At 53.4% G+C, this 22,785-nt stretch overlaps 1 protein-coding gene across 1 annotated transcript; it reads left to right on the forward strand.

The window, feature by feature from the left end:
• The first annotated feature begins 1,439 nt into the window (after positions 1–1,439).
• Positions 1,440–22,785, forward strand: OLFML2B (olfactomedin like 2B). The gene is made up of 8 exons (XM_054384379.1): positions 1,440–1,583; positions 2,689–2,952; positions 6,824–6,931; positions 13,677–13,853; positions 17,754–17,982; positions 19,756–20,304; positions 20,798–20,974; positions 22,184–22,785. The coding sequence occupies exons 1-8, from the start codon at positions 1,440–1,442 to the stop codon at positions 22,783–22,785; spliced, it is 2,250 nt and encodes a 749-aa protein (XP_054240354.1).

The following is a 22,785-nucleotide window of genomic DNA, read 5'->3' on the forward strand; positions in this document are numbered from 1 at the left end:
TTCTTACTGCTCTCGTTGCCCAAAGGTTGCCTATCCTTGTCCTTGGCTGCTCCTTGGCTGCTCCCCATCCTGCTCTGTCTTGCTCCCCATCCTGCTTTGTCTTGCTCAGCTTTGCTGCTGGGACCCATACATCCCTCTTCCTTCTCCACAAGCTTTGCTTCTCAGGAAGGCCAGAAGAGAGGAGGGCACAGTGCCATGCCACATGAAGCCTGTGGTCCTGGCCCTGGAGTCAGCAGCTTCTGCTGTCTGCCATGCCACAGCCACTTCCTCTCTCACACAAGATACTATTTTTGTGTGCGTGTGTCTGGCAGCTCCATCCCTGCAGCCCATCCGTGGGAGAGAGCAATGGAATAGGAGAGCTGGAACACCCCTAGAGAGGTGACTGGTCCCAAGGCTGCAGGCATCACGTCTGGGGTGGGATAAGGGGCATCAGGTCTGGGATGGCATAAGGGACATTGTTAAGAACTGGAGGTGCTTCACTGGTGGCACAGCCTTGCTTCAGCGAGAGCTTCGTGTGGTCACTTGTGCCTCTGAGCCGTGGGCAGGTTTTAAGGCAAACAGGAGCCTGTGCCGTGCTTGGGGCTTGGTGCTGGCGTGGGTTGGGTCACTGTCAATAGGGAATCTCAGGTTTCATCGCAAGTTAGCAAGGCCCAGGCAGCCACAGTCACGGCAGTACAGACACCTACGCAGCAGAGGATGCTGCGCCTGAGCTTTACCCGGGAACAGCGCGTCCAGGACATTTCCGTTTGGCAGGAGGTGCAGGAGGATGGGGGACTGCCAGAGGGTCCTGCCAGAGCACAGCCGCTTCCCGACGGCGTCAGCCTACATTGCAGTCAGCGCACAGAGGTCTGTGCTCATGGCTCGGAGCCCGTGTTCAAGGCATGAACTGCTTGTGAGACCCCAGACGTGCAGCATTACCGCATGGAGGGTGGGAAACAGGCTGCCATGGCAGAAAGGCCAGGCTGGGTGCAGGGATGGTTCTACCTCCCCACCAGCTGCGGTAAACCACAGCAGTGCTGTGCACAGGGTGGCTTGGTACAAGCAGGGAAGTGGGGCTGGTTTGGCCCCTCCAAAGAGGTCCCAAGTACGGGAGCTCACCACAGTCTGCCTCTGGTGGACGGTGCCCATGACCGCCCCTGGGTCTCCCCCTGGCCCCAGACATGCCCCGGGCCTCGGGGCTCCCCCTTTCCCACGGAGGCAGCAGAAGCACCGGGCCCGCACCGCAGGTGGGAAGCACCGCCCGGGGCGGCCCCGGTCCCGCCCCGCTGCCCGCCCGGCCCCGCCCAGAGGCTCGGCCCGCCGCTGGGGGAGGGAGAGAGGGGAGGACCGGGGCGGGAGCCCGGCCCGGCTCGGCCCCGCCCGCGCCCGCCGCGCCGCACCTGAGCGAGCAGCGGCGGCTCCGCGCCGGCCCCGACCCTGGCCCCCTCCGCCGCCCGTCCATGGCTCGGCCGCTGCCGCTGCTGCTCTGCCTGGCCGCGCTGGGCGCCGGCTGCCGGGCAGGGACCACCCTCGCCGGCACCGCCGGACCCTCCGCTGAGCCGCTGCAGGACGAGGCGGACAACCAGGAGAACATTCTCTCCCAGGTACCTTGCGGGGGGATGCGGAGCACCTCGGGGGGGGCGGTGCGGGGTACCTGCGGTGTGGGTGTGATGCTATGCATCCCTCGGGGGGATGCTGTGCGCAGCCTGGGTGTTGCTGGCGGTACACGCTTGGTGGTGCTGGGTGATGGTGTGTGCTCCCTGAGTGAGTGGTGCTGGGGGTACACGGTGGTGGCTGGGTGATGCTGTGTGCAGGCTGCGTGGTGCTGGGGATACCTGCTCGGCCGTGCTGGGTGATGCTGTCCACGCACTCAGCACCGCTGGTGAGCGCTGGGCGAGTGTAGCTGCAAGGAGTTTTTATTTCCCGGGGTGCAGTGAACTCGCTGAAAGCCCAACGAGGAGCAGTTCTCAGTCTCCCGTCATTTCTCTGGGAGGACTAAGAAAACAGGGAGCTGCCTGGGAGGGGAATTGGTGGAGCCTCTTTGTGTGCAGAGGGAGGGATCCAGGCTCTCTTTCCCTGCCAGTGGGATGCGGTGGAGGTTTCTGTTAGATTTGGCCGATCAGACTGTGTGCTATTATCTGCCCTCGGAAACGGCTAACGTGGAGACTATTGGAAACATACCCTCGAAGTTATTTTTGTGCTTGGGCTTTCAGAAGAGCTGTCTGCAAATCTCTGTAAAGGAAATTCCTGGCATTGTATGGGGCTGATCAGGAATATTGCTTCCCCACCAGGTTATGCTGCTTATGGGGTGGCTTTCAGTCACCCTGCCCCTGTTTGCTTGGGTAAAGAAATCTCGCTCAGGGTGGGCCGGTGACTTGTTTGGTCTGCACTGGGCACAGAGCATTGAAAGGCGACAGGATGGGGCTTGTGTTTCAAACCTGCACACATAAAATTCAGAGTAGTCAGGTCCATTTTACACAAAACATAGTAAAAAGCAGCTTGATGGAAGCAGCCAATTTTTATTCCCCTTTGTAGGTAGGGATCAGAAAGCTCTCTAGCCAGCCTCTTAGCAGATTTTGAAAGAGCTGGCCAGTTTCCTTGGGTGTCCAAGGTGTCCTTGTTTTGACCTCCAGGTCTAGAGTGTCCTTGTCCCTTGCTGGGCAAGCAGGGGACAAGAAGTTAGCTAACCGGTGGGTGCCCTGTGCTCAGCTGCTAGGTGACTACGACAAAGTGAAGGCGGTGTCCGAAGGCTCCGACTGCCGCTGCAAATGCCTGGTCAGACCCCTGGGTCGCGGTGCCTGCCAGAGGATTAACGAAGGTGCTTTCAGAGCAGAGGATTTTTACACGGTGGAGACCATCACGTCAGGACCCAGCTGCAAGTGTGCGTGTGTGGCCCCCCCCTCGGCGCTCAATCCTTGCGAGGGGGACTTCAGGCTGAAGAAGCTGCGGGAGGCGGACAGCAGCGACCTCAAGGTAGGAACTAGGGTCTCTTTTTGGCGGGGGAGAGCTTATGAAGCCTTCTCTTCTCTCCCTCCCCTCCCCTCCCCTCCCTCTCCCTCTCCCTCTCCCTCTCCCTCTCCCTTCCTCTCCCTCCCTCTCCCTCTCCCTCTCCCTCTCCCTCTCCCTCCCCTCTCCCTCTCCCTCTCCCTCTCCCTCTCCCTCTCCTCTCCTTCTTTTTTTCTAAAAAAAAACCCCTTGGTTTTCCCAAAGATTTTTTTTTTTTCCTAAACCATCTCCTAGTTACTTCTGTATCTGTGTGCTTGATCCAAAACCCAACCTCAGCTTAAGCGATTGATTGGAGCAGCTGCAGTCAATGATTCACTGGATTCATCCTGTGCTGCCTGGGGTCTACTGTGACTTGCCCGTGCTGGAAGCCCAGGCCTTTGTGCAGCACTAAGTGTCCCCCTGGGGACAGCTCTGCTCCACTCAGCAGCTGCCAGGCCACTTTCCCCCTCGCAGAGAGGGGCTCCTGAAGACCCATGCAAAAAGCTGGTTTGGCTCCCACTGGCTGGAAGCTGCTGATGTGTCAGTGTGAGGGTGTGTGACACAGCTGGCTGATGGTAGCCTGGCTTTTGTTGTTTGAAATGCTGATGCTTCTATAATAGTTTTTTTTTTTCCATTCAATCTCTTCAGTAAGATGCACCTCTTTTCCAGCCTGAGTGACAGTGTTTGTTCTAAGTACTCCTGGCTTTTACTGGATGGTTCCTTGTCCTGGACTAGCAGCTGGCAGCAGACTCTGCTGAGATTTCCAGTTTGTTACCTGGGTAGGGCAGCAGAAATCCTCTCCAAAGGGCCACTGGCTTGGTCCAGCCCTGGGGAATCTCCAGAGCAGATGGCTGAGTGCTGATGGCACTCACGTGGTGGTGATGGAGGTTTTTAAGGCCCATCCCTGGAGGTTTTTAAGGCCAGGCTGGATGTGGCTCTGAGCAAGCTGATCTAGTGTGAGGGGCTGGAACTGGCTGATCCTTCAGGTCCCTTCCAACCCTGACAATTCTCTAATTCTATGGGAGGTACCCTGGGGCAGTGCTGCTTGTCCCAGCTGAGATGGGAAGGCAGGAGGTGTGCAGGGTGCTGCAGGGCAGACAGCGCTGGGGCCGCCGTGATGGCTTTGTGCTAATTAATTTGGAGCTCAAGGATGTGTTTCATCTTGTCCAACTGTAAACAGTTAGCAGCTTCTTGTCCAAGCTCCCCTACAGCTAGGCAGGATAAGCAGGCACAGGCAGACAATCCATCATTTCAGGGAGAGAGGAGTCCCCATCTGAGGTTGTTCGGTAGTCCCTCATCTGCAGGAGAAGCCAGGATGTCCCATTTGGCCTTAACCGAGGAGCTGTGAGCTGTTAGGGAAGGGGACAGCATTTGAAGTGAGAGAGCCACCCCTGTAGTCCCTTGCCTGCAGGCAGGCAGAGCTCCTCCAGCAGCAGCTCCCAGCTCTCTCCCTGTCCTTGTTGGAGCCTGCCAGCCTCTTGGAGCCACAGAGGTGTGGCTAGCTGTGCCCTTGGCTCCAGCTGCCTCTTCCCACTAGGGAACTGCTCACAGCCAGCTGTGGTGTGAAGGTTTGTGTCCTCTAGGAACTGGCCCAGGCCTTCCTGCTCGTTTCGCAAGGATCCACAGCCAAGCACTTTCACAAGATCTATCCACATACACACACGTGGGGTCTTGTCTTTTCTTCTGAGCTGTGAAAGTCAAACCCCAGAGCTGTGAAAAGGGGTTTGTTTCCTCCCTGAGCACAGACCTCTTGGAGCTGGACATGCCAGGAGCTGTCACCTCTCGTAGAAGAAGCTGGGAGACAGGAGAAAGCACAGTGACTCTTGAGAAGCAGCTCCCACGCTCTTTCGCAGGAAGGGGGCTGGGAGGGATGGCCAAGCTACCTCATCGCTCCTAGCAGCCTCAGGGGGTTACTTTCCTTGCTGGGCTGATGAGCAGAGGGATGTTTGTAGTTGTGCTCTATGTCTGTTTTTAACCAGGCTTTCTCATGCTCTGACTCAGAACCCTTGGATATGCTGTTTGGGGGAGAGCTGTAGGAGGGTCCCCCAACTGAGAGCCCTCCCTTACAATGGATGGCTGGAGGATGGTGTCCCCAAGGGGACGGTGAGGAAGGGAGTAGATAAGCCCAGTGAGCAGAGGTACCCCTGGGGCACCCCAGTGCAGTGCTGAGTGGCTGAAGGTTTCCTTCCCATCCCTGCCTTTAATAAAGTCCCATGGGACCTTCTTAGATGTTAGGAAATATTTCTTCACTGAAAGGGTTATCAGACACTGGGGTGGTCTGCCCAGGGCAGTGCTGGAGTCACCATCCCTGGGGGTGTTCCAGCAGCCTGTGGACCTGGTGCTTAGGGACATGGTTTGGTGTTGACCCTTCAGTGCTGGGCCAAAGGTTGGACTGGGTGATCTGGAGGTCTCTTCCAGCCAGATATATTCTGTGGTTCTATAATGCGTGGAGGCAGGAGCCAAAGCCTGCAGTGTGTGAGGGGAAGGAGACAGTTAGCTTGGGCACTGGAATGTTATTCTGGGGGGGGGTGTTCAACCTGATGTTGGCAGGGGGAGCTGATTCTGAGCTGTATTTCTGTGAAACTGCAGGCAGGGTTTCAAGGCTCTTGAGTGCAGAGCCTGTGCAAGGAGTCTGTGTTCAGGAAGACTTGGAAGGTGGTTAATAAAGTCTGCAACCTTTGTGCATTGATGGAAATCCTCCAGCCTGGAGGGAAAGAGCCTGTCTCCAGTGGCTGTCTGGCAGGTTGCATGCATTGTATCGGTTGTCTCCCTCCAGTTCTTGGTGGAAAGTGGATGCACAGCCATAAACCAGCCCTTGTCTCTTAATGCTGCCATTTTATCTGGCCCAAAAACATCTTTCCTTTGCTGTCAGCTCCACAGGGAGACTGCAGAGGCTGGGGTGGAAACTCCGAGTGCTGCCAGCAGCGCTGCTGGTCTTGTGTTTGTGGAGCTTTGTTGACCGGTTTGTAGATGCTGGGAGAAAGTGTCCCTGCTCATGTCCTGGAAATACTTCTTATCCCTTGGGGCTGCAAGGGCTGCAGCACCTCACTGGGCACATGGGGACATGTGGGGACACATAGGACTGGAAGGAGCAGGTGTGTGTGGGAACTGAGGCAGGGGATGCTTCAGGAAACCTTCTCACCCTGCTCAGTGCTGTCCTCTGTGGAGTCAGCACCAGGAGCCATAGGAGATGCAGAACAAGAGGGTTGCTGCCTGGATCCCCAGGACTGGTGAGCAGGGGCTGGTGTGGAGCAGGGTGCAGGGACACAACCCTTCCTGCTGGGCGAATGTCTCTGACGTGGGTGGAGGGAGAAGGCAGCAGCCCTCTGATAAAAATCATCCTCCAGAGAAGCAAAATGTTACCAGACTGGAACCAAACTTCAGTTCCTTCACTCTTCTGTTTGTGAATGTTTAAAAAAATTTTAATAAGTTTCTTCTTGTTCCAGTTAAAAAAAAAAACAACAAACAAAACAACACAAACCCCAAAAACCAAACATGAGATGGCAGGAACTCAGAGTCTGCTCTCAAACTGACTTTTATTTCAGCAGCCATTCTCTTCTTGCCTCTTTTGCTGCCAATCACATCACTGGTGGAGTAGTTAAGCCTTCTCAGAGAGCCTGCTTCAAGCTGGCAAGGAAGGCAATGCTTCTCCTTGCTCTCTGCTTGCTCATCCCCAGCACCCAACACATGCTTCCAACAGCCTTCAAGCTCTGCAGAGGCTCTGTAAGGATGAGCTGGCTCTGTGCTGCACTTCTTGCACTCAGACACGTGCACTGCCCTTGACTTGGGCTGCAGAAACCAGGCAGGGTACTTTAGAGCAGATGCCTCTGACTGACAGTGTGCTCCCTTTGCCTTGCAGCTGTCTTCCATTATGGAGATGCTGGAAAGTGCCTTTTATGGCTTGGACCTTCTGAAGTTGCACTCAGTTACAACCAAGCTGGTGGGTCGAGTGGAAAAGCTTGAAGAGGTAAGATGAGTCCTGCTCTCCTTGGAAGTTGTTGCCTTCAGTAGGGCTTTGCCTCAAGTCGAGTTCTTGGTACCTTTGGTGTATTCAGAGCCTCCCCCTGTTTAGAAGAAAAGTTTATTAACTGAAACTGTCTGAAACTAAACTAGACTAGACCAGACTGTCTAAACTAGACCAGACCAGACTGTCTAAACTAGACCAGTCTGTCTAAATTGGACCAGACCAGACTGTCTAAACTAGACCAGATTCTCCACCGTTCCTCACGGGCAGTGGCCAACATGTCACTACCCTGTAAGCCTCCCCTGGCCCTCTCCAGTTCCCTCCCGTCCCTTGTGGCCCAGACTGGGTGCAAGATCCCAGCTGTGGCCTCACCAGGACGAGCATCTCCTTGGGTCAGCAGCAGGGGACCTGCCTTTAAGTATTACCTCCCCTCAGTTTTACATCTGCATTGGTGCCAAAGCTGCTCTCAGCCTGCTCCTTTTGTATTGTGTAATGCGGGGCAAGAGGGTCAGGGGCGGGTGCTGGGCTGCACTCACCAGGACAGCTGGTAGCCAAGGGCCAAGGGCCTTAAGAACCAAGTTACATCTTGGTGTGTGTTAAAGAAGAGCTTTAAGTAAGGCTCTAAAGAAGAGCCTTCAGTGCTGCTTGAAAGCTAGATAAGTAACTTTCTTTCTTTCTTTCTTTCTTTCTTTCTTTCTTTTCTTTCTTTCTTTCTTTCTTTCTTTCTTTCTTTCTTTCTTTCTTTCTTTCTTTCTTTCTTTCTTTCTTTCTTTCTTTCTTTCTTTCTTTCTTTCTTTCTTTCTTTCTTTTCTTTCTTTCTTTTCTTTCTTTCTTTCTTTTCTTTCTTTCTTTCTTTCTTTCTTTCTTTCTTTCTTTCTTTCTTTCCTTTCTTTCTTTCTTTCTTTCTTTCCTTCTTTCCTTCCTTCTTCTTTCTTTCCTTCTTTCTTCTTTCCTTCCTTCTTTCCTTCCTTCTTTCCTTCCTTCTTTCCTTCCTTCTTTCCTTCCTTCTTTCCTTCTTTCCTTCTTTCCTTCTTTCTCTCTCTCTTTCTCTCTCTCTCTCTTTCTCTCTTCTCTATCTCTCTTTCCCTCTCTCTTTCTCCTTCTTTCTTTCTTTCTTTTCCTCTTTTCTTTCTTCTTTCTTTTTCTTTCTTTTCCTTCTTTTCTTTCTTTTTCTTTTTCTTCTTTTCTTTTCTTCCTTTTCTTTTTCTCTTTTCTCTTCTTTCTTTTTTCTCTTTTCTTTTTCTCCTTTCCTTTCTCTTTCTTCTTTTCCTCTTTCCTTTTCTTTTCTTCTTTTCCTTCTTTTCTTTTTCTTTTCTTTTCCTCCTCTTTTTCCTTCTTTCTTTTTTTTCTTTTTCTTTTCTTTCTTTTTCTCTTTTCTTTTTTTTCCTTTCTTCTCCTTTTCTCTTTTTCTTTCTTTCTCTTTTTCTTTCTTTTCTTTTTTCTTTTCTTTCCTTTTTTTCTTTTTCCTTTTCTTTCTTTTTCCTTTCTTTTCTTTCTTTTTCTTTCTTTTCCTTTTCTTTCTTTCCTTTTCTTTTCTTCTTTCTTTTTTCCTTTCTTTTTTCCTTTTCTTTCTTTCTTTTCCTCTTTCCCTCTTTCTCTTTCTTCTTTCCTCTTTCTCCTCTTTCTTTCTCTTTCCTCTTTCTTCTCTTTCTTTCTTCTTTCTCTTCTCCTTTTCTTTCTTTCTTTCTTTCTTTCTTTTTCTTTCTTTCCTTTCTTTCTTTCTTCTTTCTTTCTTTCTTTTTTCTTTCTTTCTTTCTTTCTTTCTTTCTTTCTTTTCTTTCCTTTTTCTTTCTTTCTTTCTTTCCTTTCTTTCCTTTTTTCCTTCTTTCTTCTTTTTCTTTCTTCTTTTTCCTCTTTTCCTTTTCTTTCTTCTCTTTTCCTCTTCTTTCTTTTCTTTCCTTCTTTCTTTCTCTTCTTTTCTTTCTTTCTCTTTCTTTTCTTTCTTTCTTTTCTTTCTTTCTTTTCTTTTTCCTTTCTTTCTTTCTCTTCTTTTTCTTTCTTTCTTTTTCTTCTCTTTCTTTCTTTCTTTTTTCTCTTCTTCTTTTCTTTTCTTTTCTCTTTCTTTCTTTCTTTCTCTTTCCTTCTTCCTTTCTTTTCTTCTTTCTTTCTTTCCTTCTTTCCTTTCTTTCTTCTTTCCTTCTTTCCTTCTTTCTTCTTTCCTTCTTTCTTCTTTCCTTTCTTTCCTTCCTTTCTTCTTTCTTCTTTCCTCTTTTCTCTCTTTCTCTTTCTCTTTCTTCTTTCTTTCTCTCTTTCTTCTCTTTCTTTCTTTTCCTTCTTTCTTTCTTTCTCTTCCTTTCTTTCTTTCTTTCTTTCTTTTCTTTTCTTTCTCTTTTTCTTTCTTTCTTTCTTTCTTTTCTTTCTTTTCTCTTTTCTTTCTCTTTCTTTCTTTCTTTCTTTCTTTCTTTCTTTCTCTCTTTCTCTTCTTTCTCTTTTCTTCTCTTTCTCTTTTTTCTTTTCTTTCTCTTTCTCTTTTCTTCTTCTCTCTTTCTTCTTTTCTTTCTTTCTCTCTTTCTTTCTCTCTCTTTCTCTCTTTTCTTCCTCTCTTCTTCTCTTTCTCTCTCTTTTCTCTCTCTTTCTCTCTCTTTCTCTCTTCTTTCTTCTCTTTCTCTTTCTCTCTTTCTTTCTCTTTCTCTCTTTCTTTCTTCTTTTCTCTCTTTCTCTTCTTTCTCTCTTTTCTCTTCTCTCTTTCTCTTCTTTCTCTTTTCTCTCTTCTCTTTCTTTCTCTTCTTTCTCTCTTTCTCTCTCTCTTTCTTTCTCTTTTCTTTCTTCTCTCTTTTCTCTTCTCTTTCTCTCTTTCTCTCTTTCTTCTCTTTCTCTCTCTTTCTCTCTTTCTCTTTCTTCTTTCTCTCTTTCTTCTCTTTCTCTTCTTCTTTCTCTCTCTTTCTCTCTTTTCTCTCTCTTTTCTTCTTTCTCTTTCTTTCTTTCTCTCTTCTCTTTTCTTTCTCTCTTTCTTCTCTTTCTCTCTTTCTCTTCTTCTTTCTCTCTCTTTCTCTCTCTTTCTCTTCTTCTTTCTCTCTTCTTTCTCTCTCCTTTCTCTCTCTTTCTCTCCTCTTTCTCTCTCTCTTTCTCTCTCTTTCTCTCTTCTCTTTCTCTTTCTCTTTCTCTTTCTCTTTCTCTCTCTCTCTCTCTCTCTTTCTCTCTTTCTCTCTTTCTCTCTTTCTCTCTTTCTCTCTTTCTCTCTTTCTCTCTTTCTTTCTCTCTCTCTCTTTGTCTGTCTCTTTGTCTGTCTCTCTCTTTGTCTATCTCTCTCTTTCTCTATCTCTCTCTTTCTCTATCTCTCTCTTTCTCTCTTTCTTTCTCTCTCTCTTTCTCTCTTTCTCTTCTCTCTCTCTCTCTCTTTCTCTCTCTCTCTTTCTCTCTCTCTTTCTTCTCTCTCTTTCTCTCTTCTCTTTCTTTCTCTCTTTCTCTCTCTTCTCTCTTTCCTCTCTCTCTCTTCTCCTTCTTTCTCTCTTTCTCTCTCTTCTCTCTTTCCTCTCTTCTTTCTCTCTTTCTCCTCTTCTCTCTTTCTCTCTTTCTCTCTTTCTCTCTTTCTCTCTTTCTCTCTCTCTCTTTCTCTCTCTCTCCTCCTCTCCTCCTCTTCTCCTCTGCTCCTCTCCCCCTCTCCTCCTTTCCCCCTCTCCTCCTCTCCTCCTCTCCCTCTCTCCTCCTCTCCCTCTCTCCTCCTCTCCCTCTCTCCTCCTCTCCCTCTCTCCCCCTCTCCCTCTCTCCTTCTCTCCCCCTCTCTCTCTCTTTCTCCCTCTCTTTCCAGTGCAATGATTTTCACTTCCATACAGTTTGATATTTCCTTGGCCAGCAGCACACCGCAGGGTTTGCAGTTTGTTAGGCTGAGCTCAGCTATGCAGCAACAGGTTGCCAGATTAAATAGTGGAGTTTTCTCCCGTGGTCCATATCTGGGACGGTAATTCCACATTCTTCTCGGAGTGGAGCAGTCCCTGCTTCGTCTGCAGCCAAGGGCCAAGAGGCAGTGATTTTTAAAGCCAAAATTCCACTCACAAAGTGTTTTGGGAAGGCACAGCGTGCTTCATCCCGGGGTCAGGAAGGAGACAGCCGAGAGGAGCGTGCCTGCCTGGGGGTCTCTGGGTTTCCAAGGATGGTGATTGATCCACAAGGGGGAAAAGGAGTTCTGAGGTCTAAAAACAACAAAGAACTCATGGTTCTGCTTGCAGTCCCACTCTCTCCCCATGGCTTAGCTTATTTCCCCAACAGTTACTTGGGTTTGCTGCTGAGTCTTTGCTAATCAGAGGAGAGGAGTGAGGGAAGTGGGAGCTGTGCTGCCAACCGAGTGCTGTGTGTCCCTCTTGGGAAGCTTCACTGCCAAGGCACTGGTGGGGCCAGGTGTGGTGGTGGAGGGAGCCATATCCCATGGTGTGGTGAGCTGGGGTCATCCAGAGCAGGGACTGCTGTGGTGACCACAAAGGGCCCCATCAGGTCAGACCAATGATGGTCTCTTGCTATTTAACTCACAGCTGGGTTATGGATGGTGGAGGGGAAAAACCTTTTTCTGAGTGGTATCATTTATGGATTTCTCTCACCCTGAAGTGAGCTGTCTGGGAGCAGTGCTGGCAGACATTGTCACCTTTAAACAGGTCAGACCAGAGTAACACATCAGGCCCAGTGAGTGGGAAGTGCAAGTGCCTCAAAGACCTTGCTGATGGTTAAGTCAGAGGCTAAGGTAAGGAGTTTGGGTGTTGGCAAATGACTCAAGGGATGACTTCATGTGAGGCTATCACTATGCTCTCCTTTGGTGCCAAAGTGGCCCTGTCTGCCAGGTGGTTCCTGCCCAGGGGGCTCAGCACAAGCTGGCACTTGTCTGTGTAGGCATGTCAGGGTGACCTTGCTCAGTCTGGCTGCTCTACTCACAGCCTGGCTCAGTGAGGCAGACAGGCAGAAAGCTTGGTCCAGCTGAAGGAGTTCGGCCAGAGATGAAGCAGTGGGGATGCAGGAGGGGAGAATTCACAAATTTGCCTCTTTAATTTCTCTGAAGCAGGACTTCAAGGTCATGCAAGGAGCAGCTGAATCTGCCTGCAGGCACTTAGTCATGAGGGAAAAGGGCAGGAGGGCTCTGACTTAGATGAAGATTCCCCAGCACTGCTGGGCCAGGGCAGAGCTGATGCAGGCAGCACAGGCAGCAGGTGTGAAATGCTTCCTGCTGCTGGCTTAGCATCTGAATTCCTGTTGGAAGGAGGATAGCAACCTGCACTGGCTATGGGATCTGATACAAGGAACAGCTGAGAGGCTGAACAAGGGCCTGGCATGGCTTCAAAGCAGCAGCCTCCCATGCGGGTGTGCTTCTGGCAGCTGCTCCCTGGCAAAGCAGCTGAGCAGCCTGAAGCAGCATCAGGGGCTGGGCTTTGGTGGTGCCTCCCTGCTCAAGAGGGAGGCAGATTTTATCCCTAAGGAGGTCACAAGACAAACATTAAAAAGAATAAGTGATAAGAACAGGAGGCTGTCAGAATCAGTCATCCTCCCCAAAGGCAGACGGTGCTAAAGCTGCTTCTGCTGCTGCACTGCTCCTGGGAGAGCATCCTGACATCAGCTGCTCCTTTTTTATGGATGCAGCAAAATGCTTGATGGAGTGTCCCAGTGTGTTCAGCCTCAAAACTGAGAGTCACAGATTTAAGCAGGCAATTCCTGGGCTAAGGTTGGGCATTCAAGTACCTGTAGAGAGGGTTTACTCAGCTCAGGATGGCTTTTTTTGCAGACATGAGAAGGTATTGGGAGTTGCTTCCAGTGTAACAAGGTACTTGACACAAAGGGTGTAGGTAAAGGGAAGGAACCCCTTAATGCTTGGTCCACAGAGCTGGCACCTTATCTGTTTGATCTTTAGCTGGCAGCTGGTGCATCAGCTGGTGATTTTGAGGCCACAGATGGAGGTCATGGTAGGATAAATGAACAGCAGGACAGATTGAACAGGGGGAACCACCCTCAGTCTCTGTGCAAAAGTGCTTTCATTGGTTGATGTGCCACCTATTCAGAGGAGTTGCCCTTCAATCTGTAAAAAAAACCAAGGAGGGATGAGCAGAGGCTGCAACAGCCCCTTGGGTACAAGGTGTGCCTGTGGTTGGAGGACTGAGAAGTTCAAAGGGGTTTGCTTGCCCTGGGCTGCCCAATGAGCTGTAACCAGTCCCAGCTCCCTCTTGGACCCAGGACAGCTCTCTCTCTTTCTCCATATTCTCTCTCTCTTCTGTAGGAGAGGAAGGAGGGTGGTGGGGAGGAGGAGACCTTGAGTGCAGGTGTCTGGCCAGGCAGCAGGGCAGGACTGGGACCAGAGAAACCAGGCAAGTGGGATGCTGACCTCGAGGACTTACTTCTAACACTGGGCAGGCAGCAGCCAGCCAGGATGGGCCCCTCCTAGGAAACTGGGATTAATAAATGGGGGATGAACTTACTGCCACAGGCAAAGGAGGCAAGGCCAGAACTCTAAATGTTTTAGCTTGTCTTCCCTTCCTTCTCTGAGCTGGTGAGCGTGGCTGAGGATGGCTGTTGAAGAACCTCAGGGCCCCCTTCCCTCTCCATGGGCCTCTGGCAAAGTGTAGATCTGGGATGTGTACACCAGAGATGGATTTTCTGGATCCTGCTGGAGTCAGGGGCCCCTTCCTAGCAGCTGAAGTGCCCAGCTCCAGGGAGAAGCCCATTTGGGAGCCCAGGGTGGGAGCACTGAGCTTGTTGGCTCCTGAGCTGTGGTTTGGGGGCCATGGATGGTCCCTTGTCTTCACGCAGGGTAAAGTCTCCTTCCTTGCTTTTCTAGGGCATGTCCAGGAACTCCATACAGCAAAGCCACCAGGCAGGAGTCACCATGGAGGAGGGTCTGCAGGATTCCCACCACAGGGGCAGGGAGAACTGCTCCAGCCTGATCAGCAACAGCCTTGCCGACATCGAGGGCTCGCTGCAGCGGGATGCAGAGGCTGCCTACATGCACTCAGAGGTACAGGCTGCATGCACACAGAGCTACAGGCTGCCTGCATGCACACAGAGGTACAGGCTGCCTGCGTGCACTCAGAGGTACAGGCTGCCTGCATGCTCTCAGAGGTACAGGCTGCCTGCATGCTCTCAGAGGTACAGGCTGCCTGCATGCACACAGAGGTACAGGCTGCCTGCATGCACTCAAAGGTACAGGCTGCATGCACACAGAGCTACAGGCTGCCAGCATGCACACAGAGCTACAGGCTGCCTGCATGCTCTCAGAGATACAGGCTGCCTGCATGCACTCAGAGGTACAGGCTGCCTGCATGCACACAGAGCTACAGGCTGCCTGCATGCACTCAAAGGTACAGGCTGCCTGCATGCTATCAGAGGTACAGGCTGCATGCACACAGAGCTACAGGCTGCCTGCATGCACAGAGCTACAGGCTGCCTGCATGCACACAGAGCTACAGGCTGCCTGCATGCACACAGAGCTACAGGCTGCCTGCATGCTCTCAGAGGTACAGGCTGCCTGCATGCACACAGAGGTACAGGATGCCTGCATGCACTCAGAGCTACAGGCTGCCTGCATGCACACAGAGGTACAGGCTGCATGCACACAGAACTACAGGTGGGCTGTGTGGTTCGAGGTCACTGCTGCACAAGCCAGCCCAGAGGGGTTCTCCTGGATGTGGCCCCCCGCAGATCACCAGCCCAGGGTTATCCTTTCTCAGCTGGGCTGACCCCATTTCCGTGCCTGCTTCTCTCGGCAGGGCCCAGCCGCGGCCGGGCTGCGGGAGGGAGCAGGAGCAGGAGCAGGAGCAGGCTGCTCGCAGGGCCTCCCCCTTGCCGCAGCGCTGTTGGTTCGGAGGTCAGCGTTGGCCGCTCTCGGGAGGAGTGATGGCAGTGCGGGGCCGGCTGCGAAGGGCTGGGAAACTCGCAGCCTTCGATGAGCAGGGCTCGGGGGCTCCGTGGAGGCACACAGCCTGTCACCCTCTCTCCTAGGCAATTGCCCCTCCCCATCTGGCCCTGGCACCTGGTGGGCACCGGGCAGAGGCTTGGACATCCCACCGGGTCTGCCACAATCCCTGCAGAGTCTGCCCAGCATGGCGACTGAGAGAGGTTGTTCTGGGAAAAAGTCTGCTCGGGGTGCCCTGACCCCCTTGCTGCTGGTGGTGCCATCTAGGGTGGCCTTGTACTGCTCTGATCTGTGCTGGGTGGTGAGACACTGGCACAGGTTGCCCAGGAAGATGGTGGAAGCCTCCTCCCTGGAGGTTTTTGCAGCCAGGCTGGATGTGGCTGTGAGCAACCTGCTGTAGTGTGAGGTGTCCCTGCCCATGGCAGAGGGTTGAAAGTGGATGATCCTTGAGGTGCCTTCCAACCCTAACAATTCTGATTCTGTGAGTGGCTCCTGGAGCATCCTGCCTTTACCTCAGGGTTCCCTCTGCAGGCAGAAAGGAAGGGTCTGGGGAGAGGGCAAAAGCTGCTTTATCATTGCCAGCCCCAGACAGGGATGCTCAGCTCCTGGGGGTAAGCACAGCCTGAACATGGCTCCCCTGGCGCCCAGAGCAGGCCTTGCAGCTGCTACCCAGGGGTGGGCTCCCCAGGCCCTAGGCTCCTGTGCGTGCACTGCATGTCAGTGGGTGGGGAATGGCACCGAGTGTTGCGGTGCCAGCGTGCTCTGCTCCAGGGAGAGATGTGCCCCAGGGCAGAGGTGTTGGGCAGCACTCCTAGCCCCTCTGCTCCTTATGCCCTGGCTGTAACCTGAGCAGGGGCTCTGCTGCCCGCTGGAGAGGAGCCAGCCTTGGCCAGGGCCAGGCAGGAGAGGGAAGCGTGGGGCTTTTATTACCCTGAGTGACCTCATTTCCCAACGTTCCCCTTTCCCTGCTGTTAATTGCAGTGGGGCTGTGAAGGAACCCTGGGCCTTACCTTCTCAGCCAAATGGGCAGCACTTCAACCTTCAGGGCTGTCTTTCCCATTTCCTTTAATGAGATGAAATCCTTCAGACATGAGCTGCAGCAGCTGCTGGCTGCCTCAGCACAGGGTTCCTGGTCCCTGCCCTTAGGGGACCTCCTGGTCCTGCTGGGAAGGTGCCTCCAGCCCCTCTGCTCTGCTGAAGCTCGGTGCATGTTGCATGCTCTCTACAGATCAGCTGCTGGCACCAGTCCCTGGTGTGCAGGGGTTGCCTTTGTGCTTTGATTGTCAGCCAAGTGACCTCTGAACCCATCTTTAATAGAATCATAGAATTGTCAGGGTTGGAAGGGACCTCAAGGATCATCCAGTTCCAACGCCCCTGCCATGGGCAGGGACACCTCACACTACAGCAGGTTGCTCACAGCCACATCCAGCCTGGCTGCAAAAACCTCCAGGGATGAGGCTTCCAACACCTCCCTGGGCAACCTCTGCCAGTGTCTCACCACCCTCATGGGGAAGAATTTCTTCCTAACATCCAATCTGAATCTATCCACTTCTAGTTTTGCTCCACTCCCCCTAGTCCTATCACTCCCTGACACCCTAAAAAGTCCCTCCCCAGCTTTCCTATAGCCCCCTTCAGATACTGGAAGGCCACAAGAAGGTTTTCTTGAAGCCTTCTCTTCTCCAGACTGCACAACCCCAACTCTCTCAGTCTGTTTCCATAGCAGAGGATCATCCTCGTGGCCCTTCTCTGGACACCTTCCAGCACCTCGAGATCCTTCCTGTAATATAGGCTCCAGAACTGGACACAGTGCTCCAGGTGGGGTCTCAGCAGAGTGCAGCAGAGGGGGAGAATCACCTCCCTGGCCCTGCTGGCCACAATTCTCTTGCTGCAGCCCAGGCTCTGCTTGGCTCTCTGGGCTGCAAGTGCTCACTGCTGGCTCATGTTGAGCTTCTCATCCACCAGCACTCCCAAGTTCTTTTCTTTCACACTTCCCTGCTTTGCTTTCTCCTCACCGTCTCAGTCTTGACTCAGCACCACCACAGCAAGAGAGTTTATGGAACTGGATCTGTATTTGAAACATAATAACCCTAACAACCCCTGTCCTGGTTTAAAGATAATGAAAGACAGGAACTCCTGCACTGTGAGGGTCCCAGAGCACTGGAACAGGCTGCCCAGAGAGGTTGTGGAGTCTCCTTCTCTGGAGACTTTCTGCACCCATCTGGATGTGTTCCTGTGTGACCTGTGCTGGATTCTATGGTCCTGCTCTGGCGGGGGGTGGGGGGGGGTTGGACTGGATGATCTTTGAAGGTCCCTTCCAACCCCTGACATCTGTGATCCTGTCTGGTGGGTGGATGTGCAAGTGGTGGCAGTGAGAGGTGTGTCCTGCTAGCACAGCCCCAGGGATGCCCTGCTCTGCCCACCTGTCTTGCATCCCCACAGCCTGTTCCTTATTGAGCACCCAGTCCCAGGTTGGCAGGGTGGCACCAAGGTCAGGCAGAGGCAATGCTTAGGGGGGTCTGCCACCCCTACTGTCTCCTGGAGGGTTTCCCACAGAAGCAGGACATGAGGGTGACCCTGGAAAAGGAGGGAGGGCAGAGTGCCTACAGGAAGGCTGGAGAGAGACTGTTCACAACGGCCTGCAGTGACAGGACAAGGGACAATGACTTCAAAGTAGAGAAGGGCAGATTGAGATTGGATGTTAGGAAGAAGTTCTTCACTATGAGGGTGGTGGAACACTGGAACAGGTTGCCGAGGGTGGTGGTTGAGGTCCCTTCCCTGGAGATAGTCAAGGTGAGGCTTGATGAGACCCTGGGCAGCCTGCTCTAGTTGGAGTTGTCCCTGCTGACTGTGGGGAGGTCGGACTGGATGAGCTTTGGAGGTCTCTTCTGTCTAGATCATTCTATGATTCTATGGGGGTGACCCTGGGAAAGGAGGGAGGACAGCATGTCCCAGCCAGCATTTGGCTGGCCAGCCTCACACAACAACCTCCTGCATCTCTTCCAGGGCAAATATGAAGAAAGATTCCTGAAAGATGAAACCATCTCACAGCAGATCAACTCTGTTGAGTCACTGGTGGAGCTGCAGCTCTCTCCAGAGGAGGAGAAGCACAGGCAGCTCCTGCAGAGGAAGCTGCATGTCAGGAGACGGCCTCCTTCCAAGCCCACCATCGTCCGAGGGGTCACCTACTATAAAGCACAGTCCACAGAGTCTGAGAACGACATTGAGGAGCAGGGTGAGTTGAGTTTGCAGCCACCTCTGGCTTACAGCTGTAGCAAAGCCAATGTCCACCCCCAGCTCTCGCCTGGAGACACAAAGTGCGTGGGGCTGGTGTGGACAGGGGAGCTTGGAGGCAGGAGGTGGCGGGATGACTGATACAGAATCACAGAACCACAGAATCAAGCAGGTTGGAAGAGACCTCCAAGATCACCAAGTCCAACCAATCACCCAACCCTATCTAATCAACCAGACCATGGCACTAAGTGCCTCATCCAGGCTGCTCTTAAACACCTCCAGGGACCTCCACCCCACCACCTCCCTGGGCAGCCCATCCCAATGGCCAATCTCTCTGTCTGGGAAGAACTTCTTTCTAAGATCAAGCCTCACCTTCCCCCTGCACAGCTTGAGACTGTGTCCTCTTGTTCTTTTGCTGCTTACCTGGGAGAAGAGACCAACCCCCACCTGGCTACAGCCTCCCTTCAGGTAGATACCTCACTGCTGGAGGCAGCCAAGCAGCATCCAGTCCTTGAGCCCTGCGCAGAGCAGCAGCGCAGCATTGTTACTCCAGGACAAACCCCTGGCAGTTGAGGGAACAGGGCACTGCCTCAGCTTCAAACTCCCAGCACCAACATCTCTCCTACAAGTAAATGGTGATCGGTCCTGCAGATCCTCCTGCCCAATGCCACCCCAGGAGAGTTGTGCAGTGGTCAGGGTGGCTGGAGGAGGCTCAGAGCTGCTGCTGGCTGCCCCACAGCTCAGCAGGGTGCTGCTCATGGCATAGAGCAGGAGGTCAAGCCCCCAGGAACCAGAGAGTCAGGACCAAGGAGGTGAGTGAGTGAGAGGCTGAGAGCCCCGGAGCTTTTTAGTCTGGAGAGGAGAAGACTGAGAGGGGATCTGATCAATGTTTATCAATATCTGAGGGCTGGGGGTCAAGAGGGAGGGGACAGGCTCTGCTCACTTGCACCCTGGCATAGGACAAGAGGCAATGGATAGAAACTCCAGCACAGGAGGTTTCACCTCAACATGAGGAGGAACTTCTTCACTGGGAGGCTCCCAGAGCACTGGAACAGGCTGCCCAGAGAGGTTGTGGAGTCTCCTTCTCTGGAGACTTTCTGCACCCATCTGGATGTGTTCCTGTGTGACCTGTGCTGGATTCTATGGTCCTGCTCTGGCAGGGGGGTTGGACTCGATGATCTCCTGAGGTCCCTTCCAACCCCTAACATCCTGTGAGGCTATGAATGCCCTTTCTCTGCAAAGGCAGCTCAGCTGTGGGGTGGGCCAGCTCAGCCATGTGTAGGTTCATGAGATCCCTCAGATGAGGAGAAGGAAAGGGCACCATGGTGGCTGAGGAGCCTGAGTGGTGCACATGCCCTGGGTGAGGCACCTTCAGTAGCAGCCTGGATGAGGAGGGTTGCATCTGGCTGGGTGCTTCATCCTGCCCTCTTCCTGGGAGCTGGCAGGACTGAATCCATCTCCATCACCTCCTGCTCTGCCTGGCCTGAGATGGTGGCTGTGGCTGTGATGGGCTCTTGCTGGCCTCATGCTGGCATTGTCAGCCCATTCAGTTCACACAGCCCTTCTCCAGCTGGCAGTTAATTGGAACACCAGGTAGTTATGGGTTGGACTTGGTGATCCTAAGGGCCTTTTCCAAGCTGAATGTTGATTCTGTGGATGTAGTACAGCCTGGAGCAGTGGGCAGAGGAGCCAGAGAGTGTGGTGAGCAGAGAGGGGCCAGAGGGACCCTGCTCCTGGGCACCGTGTGGCTGATGCTGGTGCCTGTGTTTGGCAGCGGACGAGCTCTTCAGTGGGGACAACACCGTGGACCTGCTGATCGAGGACCAGCTCCTGAGGCCCAGCAGCAGGGAAGGGGAGAGGGCGAGGAAGCCCTCCCCAGTGGGGTGGCCAGCCGCCCCTGACAGCGACCACACCACGCCCGCAGCCACTGCTGCTGCCACGACAGCCACGGTGCCCCTGGCCCCTGCCACGTCCACGGAGCCCACGCCAGACCCCAGCACCGTCAGCCAGCTGACTGCCACCCCGCAGGACGTGACCGCACTGGTGGGACTGGACGAGGAGGGCACCCAGCAGCTATCAGCAGCCTCAGCCAGCACGCTGGTGGCCACAGCCACGGAGAACCTGCCCACAGCTACCACTGCTGTCCCCAGCCTTGCTGTGGCCACCCCTGCGGGCACCTTGGGGGAGGCAGAGACCAGTGCTGCCCTGGAGAGCAGCCCAGGAGCCTGGGGACAGGCAAGCACCCCTGTGGCACCGCTCAGCCCCACCATCCCTGCCACCCCAAAGCAGGCCCTGGAGGAGGAGGACATCAGGAACATCATTGGTGAGTGCCTACAGGTGCTGCATGGATGCAGCCCTGCCCGTGGGGTCTGGCTTGTGCCCACAGCATCCTGCAAAGTGCAGCACACCTGGATTTGGTCACGGGTGGGAGGTGTCATGGAGGTGGTGGCTGGACAGCATTTTGCTCAGGCACCAGGCAGGTTTACTTGCTTGTCAGCTCTGGAACCTGCTGTAGTCTGCTCCCAGTTTAAAGGGCTGGACAGAGCAGAAAGAGGCCTCTCTGGAGATGAACTCAGGACAGGCAGCAGCCTCAGCTGGGGCAGGGACATGGCTGAGGCTGTGGTGAGCAGGTCGCATAGTCTGACCAGTGCTGCTGGGGCTCCTGAGCCTGAACCCAGGCTCAGGCACTGGGGGGTTCCTGCTGGGTGGGCAAGGGGCTGGGCTGGGGTGGTGATGGCTGCAACCCCCCAGCAGGAGCAGGCAGAGAGCAGGATTGCCTTGCCTGGGCCCTGGCCAACTGTTGTGTGCCTGTGCAGGGCGCTGCAAGGACACCCTGTCTACCATCTCGGGGCCCACCACCCAGAACACCTATGGGCGCAACGAGGGGGCCTGGATGAAGGACCCCCTGGCTCGGGAGGAGCGGATCTATGTCACCAACTACTACTATGGGAACACACTGGTGGAGTTCAGGAACCTGGACAACTTCAAGCAAGGTGAGCTTGCACCATCCCTGATGCTGTACTCCACTGGCCCAAGTAGTGTCCCCATTCTCTGGGATGCTGCACCTTGGGAGGCTTCACTGCCTGGGACTGGAGCAATGCCTGGTGAGGAGAGGCTGAGAGCCCTGGGGCTGATTAGTCTGTAAAAAGACTGAGAAGGGATTTAATAAATGTTTATCAATATCTGAGGGCTGGGGGTCAAGAGGGAGGGGACAGGCTCTGCTCACCTGTACCCTGGCATAGGACAAGGGGCAATGGATAGAAACTCCAGCACAGGAGGTTCCACCTCAACATGAGGAGGAACTTCTTCACTGGGAGGCTCCCAGAGCACTGGAACAGGCTGGCCAGAGAGGTTGTGGAGTCTTCTTCTCTGGAGCCTTTCCAGCCCCATCTGGCTGTGTTCCTGTGTGATCTGTGCTGGATTCTATGGTCCTGCTCTGGCAGGGGGGTTGGACTGGATGATCTCCAGAATTCCCTTCCAACCCCTAACATCCTGTGACCCTGTGATCCATCCTTCCTGGGTGCTGGTACCCAGTTAGTGGGGCTCAAGCACAGGGCTGGTCATGATGTCCGTGGTGGCTCTGGAACTGCTTTTGTCACATGCCAGGCTATGGCTGGTGGCTGGGGAGGGAGCACAGGCAGGGCAGGGGTGAGTGCAGAGTGAGTGGAGTGAGTGCAGAGAAGGGCAAGGATGCTGTGAAGGGCCTGGAGAATAAATCTGATGAAGAGTGACTGAAGGAGCTGGGAATGGTTAGTGTGAAATAGAGGAGGGTGAACGGAGACCTCATTGCTGTCTACAACTGCCTGAAAGGACATTGTAGAGAGGCTGCTGCTGGTCTCTTCTCCCAGGTAATTAGTGATAGAACAAGAGGGAATGGCCTCAAGCTGCCTCTGGGTAGGTTTAGACTGGACAGTAGGAAGAATTTTTTCATGTCAAGAGTGGTCAGGGATTGGAATGCGCTGCCCAGGGAGGTGGTGGAGTCCCCAGTGCTGGCTGTATTTAAAGGTGGTTTGGATGTGGTGCTTGGGGCTATGGTTTAGGGGTGAGCCTTGCAGAGTAGGGTTCTGGGTTGGACTTGGTGATGCTGAGGGGCTTTTCCAACCTGAATGTTTCTGTGACTCCATGAGGGTGCCGGTGGTAGGATCACTAACCCTCAAGCAAAGGGAAGGTGTCACCACCACCAATCCACCTGTGCCCCGCAGGTCGCTGGAGCAACTCCTACAAGCTGCCCTACAGCTGGATCGGGACGGGGCACGTGGTCTACAACGGCTCCTTCTACTACAACAGGGCCTTCACTCGCAACATCATCAAGTACGACCTGCGGCAGCGCTACGTGGCCGCCTGGGCCATGCTGCACGACGTGGCCTACGAGGAGTCCACCCCCTGGCGCTGGAGAGGCCACTCGGACGTGGACTTCGCGGTGGACGAGAACGGGCTGTGGGTCATCTACCCGGCCATCAGCTACGAGGGCTCCGGCCAGGAGGTGATCGTGCTGAGCAAGCTGAACGCCGCCGACCTGAGCACCCAGAAGGAGACCACGTGGCGGACGGGGCTGCGCAAGGACTTCTACGGCAACTGCTTCGTCATCTGCGGGGTGCTGTACGCCGTGGACAGCTACAACAAGAGGAACGCCAACATCTCCTACGCCTTCGACACGCACACCAACACCCAGATCGTGCCCCGGCTGCTCTTCGAGAACGAGTACGCCTACACCACCCAGGTGGACTACAACCCCAAGGACCGCCTGCTCTACGCCTGGGACAATGGGCACCAAGTCACCTACCACGTCATCTTTGCCTACTGA

Source organism: Indicator indicator, chromosome 10 (assembly GCF_027791375.1).
Source record: "Indicator indicator isolate 239-I01 chromosome 10, UM_Iind_1.1, whole genome shotgun sequence".
NCBI lineage: Eukaryota > Metazoa > Chordata > Aves > Piciformes > Indicatoridae > Indicator > Indicator indicator.